General features: G+C 57.9%; 2 protein-coding genes across 7 annotated transcripts in view; one reads left to right on the forward strand and one right to left on the reverse strand.

Moving 5' to 3' along the window:
* The window catches only part of KIAA0319L (KIAA0319 like), an 87,233-nt gene extending 87,030 nt beyond the window's left edge, over positions 1-203 (reverse strand). Inside the window, exon 1 of the mRNA XM_019726497.2 lies at positions 83-203. The gene's annotated coding sequence lies outside the window, so the exon portion shown is untranslated. The remainder of the gene's footprint in view (positions 1-82) is intronic.
* Positions 11-8,947, forward strand: NCDN (neurochondrin). Of its 6 annotated transcripts, XM_074334383.1 has the most exons (9): positions 327-405; positions 789-885; positions 1,286-1,489; positions 1,622-1,762; positions 2,865-3,833; positions 4,611-4,852; positions 5,413-5,637; positions 6,035-6,177; positions 7,446-8,947. In XM_074334383.1, the coding sequence occupies exons 4-9, from the start codon at positions 1,640-1,642 to the stop codon at positions 7,880-7,882; spliced, it is 2,139 nt and encodes a 712-aa protein (XP_074190484.1). In that variant the 5' UTR covers positions 327-405; positions 789-885; positions 1,286-1,489; positions 1,622-1,639; the 3' UTR covers positions 7,883-8,947. The 6 variants fall into 6 exon arrangements, with proteins under 6 accessions (XP_019582059.1, XP_074190484.1, XP_074190485.1 ...); XM_074334384.1 differs by lacking the exon at positions 1,286-1,489 and having other exon boundaries at positions 789-911; XM_074334382.1 differs by lacking the exon at positions 1,286-1,489.
* The last annotated feature ends 260 nt before the right edge of the window (positions 8,948-9,207 follow it).

Here is a 9,207-nt window from a genome sequence, read left to right on the forward strand (position 1 = left end):
CCGGAAGCTCAATCCCAGCCGCGAGCCCGAGGGGGAGGAGGGGCAGTGCTGGAGGGGTAGAACTATGCACGAGCGAAGGAACCTGAGCCTTCACGCTGTCGCCTCCCGCTCTCCAGAGGCAGTCTGCGCCTTCGCCTGCCCTGCGCGAGCCCTGGGCCCCAGACTCGGGCAATACCCTCAAGCAAGATGGCGGCAACGGCAGCACCCCTCACGGCTTAGCGCCCTGCCGTGCCATTGGCCAGAGCCTGGAGTGAAGCCGCCGCGGATTGGTCGAGAGCGTTGCGGAGGTGGGGGTGGAGCTGCGGCAGCCTGGAGCCAGGAGTGGGCAACGCGGCGTGAGCAGCGGCCCCAGGCTCCCGGAGCAACGCGCTGAAAGGAGACTTCGCTGCTCGGGGCCGTAGCCTGGTGAGCTCAGCCCCCTTGAGGCCCTCCCCTACATTCCAGCCGGGGCCTCTCCGAGCCGGCGCTGATCGATGCCGATACACCCCGGGGACCCTATCGTGACTCCATCGCGCCATATCGCGACACCATCGTGCCCTGTCGAGACTCCATTTTGTCACAGCCCTTTTCAATATATAGCTATTTTTTTATTTGCACTGTCATCTTTGGGGCTGTCCCATGTTGTGATTTTGCCGTGATCTCTCCGTGACATCACCGCGCCATCGTGAAGTGTGATCTCATCGCCGCCCCTGTCGTGACTTCATCAATGTCGTGTTGTGACCTGGCTGCGGCGGGACAGGTGGTGACCGCCAGGAACCCTCCTTCCCTTTCTCATCTCCCCGTCTCAGCAGCCCCGCTTCGATTATCCGGCTTTTGGATTCTCCGTTGTCCTGGGAGCTACCTGGGACCCTTTCTTGCTTCTCCAGCCCCTGCCGGCATCCACAGGCTGGTAGCGGGACGGGGAGGGCGAGGTGCGGGAGCGCAAGGGGTTAATTCTGCTGCTGCTGCTGCTGCTGCTGCTGCTGCTGCTGCAGCTGCAGCTGCAGCTGCAGCTTCTGCCCGAGGGAGGGAACGGAGAGGAGGCAAGGTGCCTGCGGGGGCGACTGAAAGCCCTGGCTGGAGGGGTGGGGTCTCCAGAGGGAACTCCAAGCCTCCCCTGGTCAGCGCCCTTCATCCTCACTTCAGTTGAAGCTTTTCTCCTGTCTCTTCTGAAGAAGGGAGGGGAAAGGAAACCTAGGATGCCCTTTTCCCTCCTGTCAGCCTGAGTCCGGATAATCGAACTTCACCCATGTATGTCTCCATTCCTCCCTGTCTGTCCTCACCACTCCCTCTCTGTGTGCCTCAGTGGAGGGAGATAAAACCAGGCTTCTGGTGCCAGAGAGCAGCTGAACAGTGGGGCCAGCCCCCTCCACCCCCAGGAGATTGGTGAGGAGAGCTGTCCAACTGAGCAGCAGGATGTATGGTCCTTTCGTTCCCACTTTCTGGAGGTGACCTTGGACCAGGGTCCCTTCATCCCAAAAGCTTTGAAGGTCCAGCCCCTTAAAGGGAGGTCAGTCCTGAGGAGCCCATCCCTCCTGATCCTCCCCTCCCTGTGTGTTAATCCCTCCCTCCATCTTCCACTCCCACCCCCGCCCCCGCCCCTCCTCTGCAGTGGGATGCTCAGTCCCTCTTGTGTTCACAGTTGGGCAAGGCGGGCATCATGGCCTCGGATTGCGAGCCAGCTCTGAACCAGGCAGAGGGCCGAAACCCCACCCTGGAGCGCTACCTGGGAGCCCTCCGTGAGGCCAAGAATGACAGCGAGCAGTTTGCAGCCCTGCTGCTAGTAAGGAGCTGACTGAAAATTGGGAGGTGGGAAGGGCTGGATGGTTGGGCCCTCTAGGAATGGGGTCAATAAGTCCCCGAGGATATATAGGTCGTGCAGGCAACCCTGGAGGCAGCATGACGCCTATCTTTGGACTCTTGCTCCCTTGAGTACAGGGGCAAAGAGGAGAATGGGGATGAATAAGGGTTATGGCCCTAGGAGCCTTGGAGGAGGCTGGCTGGGTCTGCTCTCGGGTGTCCCAGAGCAGATGGGAGCTGACTCATAGGATAGCAGCAGCAGGTAGTAACTGTGCAGAGCACTTGAGGGCTGGGGATGAATGTTCTGGGGGTGGAGAGAGTAGCAGGACTGGAAGTGACTGCGAAGGGGTCCCAGGGAATGGCCGGGATGGCAGTAGGTAGGTTGAGGGTAAGGGAGCTGGTTCCAGGCTTGGCCCTGTTGGAGGAACCCAAGCTGGGGACAGCAGAGCAAGAGCTGCAGTGCTGGGAAGGAGGGGTTGGTGTGTGGGGGGTGAAGGGAGGAGGGAGTACAGCCGCTGCTTGTTTGCCATGGCAACAGGGAGAAGGCTCTGGAGTCAAGGGCTCACACTGCAGCAGAGGAGGTGTTTAGGTGCAATGTTAGGGGAAATGTTTTGACAGGCAGAGCAGCGAGACACAGGAGCCATTTCCCCTGAGAAGGTGGCGGGAATGGATCCGAGACTTCTCCAGAGAGAGCAATTAAGAAGGGACTCGAAATCCTTGGAGGATTTTAAACACTGAGTTCTAAGCCCCTTTCAACTCAGGTTGTGGGCATCTAGATTAGACATCAGGAAGAACTTCCCAACTGACCAGGTGATAAGACGGCAGAACAAGGGTAAATAGTTGAGGAGGCCTGGACCTCCCTTCCACGGAATAATCATAGGTGAGGGATCCCGGAGGTCATACCTATCTGTCTCCAGGGAGAAGGAAGGAACTGGATGAAGTGACCTCTGGGAGGCTTCCCAACCCCAGAGTGAGTCCCGTTACATAACCTAATCCTGCTAATATTGAACTCCCCAGGGTGCAGGGGACAGTCTTTGCCACTTCTTCTTTTCGCCCTGCTGATAGCACATACTGCCCCCCCTCAGGTGACCAAGGCAGTAAAAGCAGGTGACATCGATGCCAAAACTCGGCGACGGATCTTCGATGCTGTAGGTTTCACTTTCCCCAATCGTCTCCTGACCACCAAGGAGGCACCTGATGGATGCCCCGACCACGTTCTCCGAGCCCTGGGTGTGGCCCTGCTGGCCTGCTTCTGCAGTGACCCTGAACTGGCTGCCCACCCCCAGGTCCTGAACAAGATCCCCATCCTTAGTACCTTCCTCACAACCCGGGGGGACCCTGATGATGCTGCCCGCCGTTCCATGATCGATGACACCTACCAGTGCCTGACGGCTATGGCAGGCACACCCCGTGGGCCCCGGCACCTCATTGCTGGTGGCACCGTGTCTGCCCTGTGTCAGGCATACCTGGGGCATGGCTATGGCTTTGACCAGGCCCTGGCACTCCTGGTGGGGCTGCTGGCTGCTGCCGAGACACAGTGCTGGAAGGAGGCAGAGCCTGACCTGCTGGCTGTGTTGCGGGGCCTCAGTGAAGATTTCCAGAAAGCTGAGGATGCCAGCAAGTTTGAGCTCTGCCAGCTGCTGCCCATCTTTCTGCCCCCGACAACCGTGCCCTCTGAATGCCTCCGGGATCTGCAGGCTGGGCTGGCACGCATCCTGGGCAGCAAGCTGAGCTCCTGGCAGCGCAACCCCGCACTAAAGCTGGCAGCACGCCTGGCGCACGCCTGTGGCTCCGACTGGATCCCAGCGGGCAGCTCCGGGAGCAAGTTCCTGGCCCTGCTGGTGAATCTGGCGTGCGTGGAGGTACGGCTGGCACTGGAGGAGACAGGCACAGAGGTGAAAGAAGATGTGGTGACTGCCTGCTATGCCCTCATGGAGTTGGGGATCCAGGAATGCACCCGCTGTGAGCAGTCACTGCTTAAGGAGCCACAGAAGGTGCAGCTCGTGAGCATCATGAAGGAGGCCATCGGAGCTGTCATCCACTACCTGCAGCAGGTGAGGGTGCAGTGGCCCACAGAGGAATCCAGTGTGGGGGGGAGCCAGAACCAAGGAAAAGGGGGAAGTGGAGCTCCTGCACCTCTGAGTAATGGAGAGACAGCGACAATGCACTTCCCTGGGAGTAGTGTGTGACCAAGCCTCCACACCCTCCCCGTGCCTCCACATAAGCACCATACCACACACCATATGTGCACTTATCACAGTACACACACACGCACACACAACACAGTAACCTCCCACTCACAGCCCTCCCCCCAGTACACACACACACACACACAATCGAAGCCGTCTGTTCTGCTCATATAGCATTGTTTTACATACATGCACATACAAACTTGTAACCCTGTGGGGAAAAGCAGCATGGCTACCTGCAGTCTGGCCTCTGAAGAGGTTTAGCGAATGCCTCCCAGGTCAGAGCTGCTGTAGAGGGAGTGTTTACTTGGTTCTGGACCTCTGAGTTTCTTTTTAGCCCTGAGATACTTTGGAGGTGGGGGGGCAGGGGGAATACAAGTTGAGTCCCAGTGAGTGCAAAGTCCTGTCACCTGAAGTCCAGTTAGCTCAGCAGACATGCCCTGAGGGCTTGCTCTGTACCAGGCCCCTGTTGGGTGCGTCCCTACCACGTTCTAGGTGCTGAGTACACAGGGTCTGCCTCTGAAGGGCTCCCAGGCCAGAATTCCCTTCTAGTTGTGTTATTCCAAGGCTGGTCGACATGCTGTCAAGGCAGGGCAGGGGCTCTGGTTCTGCTCCATCTCAAGGGGGATCCTACGGCAACAGGTGGGGCCAGAAAAGCAGAAGGAGCCCTTTGTGTTTGCTTCGGTGCGGATCCTGGGTGCCTGGCTGGCTGAGGAGACCTCATCTCTGCGCAAAGAGGTCTGCCAGCTGCTGCCCTTCCTCGTCCGCTATGCCAAGACCCTCTACGAGGAGGCGGAGGAAGCCAATGACCTCTCTCAGCAGGTGGCTACCCTGGCCATCTCCCCCACCACCCCAGGGCCTACCTGGCCAGGGGATGCTCTCCGGTGAGTTCGTAGTTACAATCTGTCCAGCCACACTGTTGTAAAGAAAAGTGTAACAGAGGGACACCTCCTCTCCCCCCAGACTGGGCTATGCTGGGCTTCCTGACTGGGGCATGAGATTGCCTTGAGGATTATTTCTGTTTGTGTTGGGGGGCTTGTTCCCACAGGACTCCTAGGCTGCCAAGTCTCACTTGCCAACCCCCGATTTCTCTAGAAAGAGAGAACTCATGCTTACTGAGTATCTACTACGTGCCAGGCATTTTTCTATACTCTTTACGAAAATCTCATTGGGTCCACACAGCAAATCTATGGCGTAAATCTCATCCACATCTTCAGGATGAAGAAACTGAGACTCAAGGAAGTTAAAGTCACTTGGCCACACTCACACCATGTGGCAGAGCCCAAGTTTGAACCAAGGCCTGTGCAACTCCAAAGCTGTGCTTCTTGTGCAGGATGTATGAGGACGTGTCCTTTTCCCCTACTTCCATTTTTCTTAGGTGGGGTGCCCCCAAAAAGGGAATCTCTCCCTACCCCTCACATTTCTGTCCCTTCCACGCCCCCAGACTCCTTCTGCCCGGCTGGTGCCACCTGACAGTCGAAGATGGGCCCCGGGAGATCCTGATCAAAGAGGGGGCCCCCTCACTTCTTTGCAAGTATTTCCTGCAGCAGTGGGAACTCACATCCCCCGGCCATGACACCTCAGTGCTGCCCGACAGTGTGGAGATCGGCCTGCAGACCTGCTGCCACATCTTCCTCAACCTCGTGGTCACTGCACCAGGGCTGATCAAGTGAGGCCGGGAGAAGGTCGGAGGAAGTGGGCGGGGGGAGAAAGGGGTTACTCAAACTTGCCCCAAATCTTCATCTCCTGCTTTGCTTCCCTGTGCCCGTGGGTCCCTGTTAGTGTTAGAATGAAAGAGTCTCAGAATAGACAGAGCCACCCCACACGAGGCTGTGGCATCTCTGGAACTCCTCGGCACATCTACCTGGTTCAGCCATAACCCAGTCTCCGCTCCCCAGATGCCATGAATGGGGCCCAAAATTAACTCTCCACCCTGTTGCCTAATTTCTTGCCAAACCCGGGCCTGATGAAGCTGGGAGCCCAGGATCCCAGGTTTTCCCAGGGCTTGGTCTGACTCTGTATTAACCTCCTCTCTTCCCCCCATCTTTCTATCCCTCTCTCCTCAGGCGAGATGCCTGCTTCACGTCTCTTATGAACACCCTGATGACGTCACTGCCCGCACTAGTGCAGCAGCAGGGGAGGCTGCTTCTGGCTGCCAACGTGGCCACCCTGGGCCTCCTCATGGCCCGGCTCCTTAGCACCTCTCCAGGTAAGTCCTGGGGACCCAGACCTAATGGATGGGATAGACAACCTGGGTGGACCTGCTGGCCTCTGGGCATGTCACCATTTTCAGAGAATGGTTTTACAGAATTTTCCTATCCAGACGAACTCTAAAGTATGTCTCCATCCCTCACCCCACCCTTCTTTCCAAAATGATAACATTCTCTTCCTTCTGAAGACTTTTAAGGCAAGGTCTGGTGGGTGTAAGTACAGGCCTACTCCCAGCAGCCCAAGGAATCTGAATCCAGTGTTTCCAAGGTGGAGGAGCCGCCCCCAACCAGGCCTTGAGTCAGATACCTGACTTATCTCCATTGAGGTTTTTCTCTGCTCAGCGCCTCACCCCCTCGTGACAGGCTTCAGCGCTTGGTGCTCCTCTGCACATACCTTCTCCCCAGCCCTGCCTTACTCTGGCCATGTGCAGGGGGAAGGCCAGCCCCTCCAGCCCCTGCCAGCCCGCCATGTCTCCCACTTTGGCTGTGGGTGTCTGCTTGGGTCCCTCTGTCCCTGCCTGTTCCCTGTGCCCCATCTGTCAGGTTGGAGGAGCTGAGCAGACGCCCAGGAACGGGGTGTAACGAGCCTATACCCTCAGCTGCCTCTCTTCCCTACGTGGGGATCCCAGCAGGGTACCCAACAGTTGGAAGATGAGCAAGTCCCAGTGGACCAGGAGCACCCCCTGCTCTCCAGCCCCTGCGCGTACTCAGTCCCAACTGTATCACCATAGCCCCTGAGTAGAACCCCAGTGCTGGTTCACCCACAAATGCCACCAGGTTAGATTAACAGCCCCTGGGGCAGAGTCTGCAGTGCAGGGGTGACCCTCAGCCCACAGGTAAGCAAAGCCGAGTTACCAGCTCCCAGTCCCCTTTGGCGCCCTCTCCTGGCCCAAGAGTCAAATTGATGCAACCTCCTTACCCTGTTGAGGAGCCCCTAGGCCCAGCAGCTGCTCACGTCACTGCTCAGACTTTCGGTAGTTCTGACCATGACATTGAATGTTCCAAGATAATTACATTTAATTCTCACAGCAGATTTTTCTAAGATTGGCACAATTGGTCCCATTTTACAAGTGAAGAAACGAGACCCAGAAAAGTGAATTACCCAGGGTCGCACAGTGAAGTCAAAGGCAGGGTTCAAACCTAGGCAGGTTGATTCCAGACTATTATTCGGCTCCCTGAATGTGCCCACACAGGAAGGGAAAGTAAGGGTCTGGCAAAGCAGCTGGCCCATCTGCTTCATGCCCCCCACTCCCTGCTTGCCTTCCAGCTCTTCAGGGAACACCAGCATCCAGAGGTTTCTTCGCGGCCGCCATCCTCTTCCTATCACAATCCCACGTGGCACGGGCCACGCCTGGCTCAGACCAGGCAGTGCTGGCCCTGTCCCCTGACTACGAGGGCATCTGGGCTGATCTGCAGGAGCTCTGGTTCCTGGGCATGCAGGCCTTCACAGGCTGCGTGCCACTGCTGCCCTGGCTGGCCCCCGCTGCCCTGCGCTCCCGCTGGCCACAGGAGCTGCTCCAGCTGCTGGGCAGTGTCAGCCCCAACTCTGTCAAACCCGAGATGGTAGCCGCCTATCAGGGCGTCCTGGTTGAGTTGGCACGGGCCAACCGGCTGTGCCGGGAGGCCATGAGGCTGCAGGCCGGTGAGGAGACAGCCAGCCACTATCGGATGGCCGCCCTGGAGCAATGCCTGTCGGAGCCCTGAAGGGATGTCCACTGGGGGCGGGCAGCGAGGGAAGGAGGGAGGAGGCATCTTCCCTGAAGCCCCCAAACTGGATCCCCCCTCTCCAGACTCCCACCCACACACCCCAGCTTTCTGGCTTTTCCAAGGGCAAGGGCATTGTGCCCACCCTTCAAGTGTAAGGAACTGTGTCCCGCCCCCTGGGCCCAGTTGGGCGGGGATTGTCTTGGAAATCAACGTGGCTGTGCCTGCCAGGCCCCGGAAGGTTGGAGCAGCCCCCAGGGAGGGGGGCACTAGGTGTCATTGTGCCTGATGTCTGGCTCCCCCACAAGAGGGAGGCCTCAGGGTGGGACAGGGCTGGCAGGAGCTGGCTGCCTCAGCCCATGTGCCCTGCCGGCCAGGGCGTGGGCTCCCCTAGGCTGTGGTGCCCCTTTGGCCTCCCAGGTCCACGTCCTTTAAATTGGCCATTTGGTTCTTGCCCTTGGCCCTCGTGGGCAGAGAGCAGGCTCAGGCCATTGACATCGCAGTTCTTCCTGTCAACTTCAGTGACCCAGGGTCTAAACTGCCCCATCCTTTTAGGGGCAGACAGGCCTGGTGGGGGGTGGGGAAAACTCCGTCCACCTGAGCTTCCCTGAGGGGACCCAGAAACCCTTGGGCCTGGGTCTCTAAGCTTTTGTGTCGTGTTGCAGCAGAGTGATGATGGGGGTTGGGGGGTTATTTATTTTGCCTGTCCTTATCCCTGCTTGGACACCTGAGCATCTGATCCCTGTCCCCCTGGTGCCATCTGGCCTGGCTGGAGCCAGGAACAGGAGGGACACTTCCCCTAAAGCCGCATGTTTCCCTAGTGATTGCACCCCGTTGCCGTCATGGTGCCTGGCTTTAAATCCACCCCTGCTTAGGACTCCTCTCTGCAGAGAGACGCGACTGGCGGCTCCAGCAGGAACTACCTTTATTATGAACCCAGGGGGACCCCCCCCCACACACACACCTGATTTCTTGCTCCCCCCTTCCCTCCCCCAGTGCGTTCTGTGATCGCCAAGTTCAAAGCTGTGCACATGTGGACACTCAATAAATGTTCATTGGTGACAAGACGGTTCCTGTGTGGTCTGTCCTGCACCTTCTCTCCCAGGTTCCAGCAGCTCACAGTTACTATTTGCTGAACACATGCTCTGCTAGGCATACTTCACAAGTGTTACTCAGCCCACCCAAGAATCCTATGAAGCAGGCATTATCCTGATTATACAGGTGAACACACTTAGGCATAGATAGGGGAGTTGCTCAGAGGGTTGCAGGTAGTAAGTGCCAGAGCCAAGACTCCACATAGGCCATCCAACTTCTCAGCCTACCCC

Source organism: Rhinolophus sinicus, linkage group LG06 (genome assembly GCF_036562045.2).
Source record: "Rhinolophus sinicus isolate RSC01 linkage group LG06, ASM3656204v1, whole genome shotgun sequence".
In the NCBI taxonomy this organism is placed as follows: Eukaryota; Metazoa; Chordata; class Mammalia; order Chiroptera; family Rhinolophidae; genus Rhinolophus; species Rhinolophus sinicus.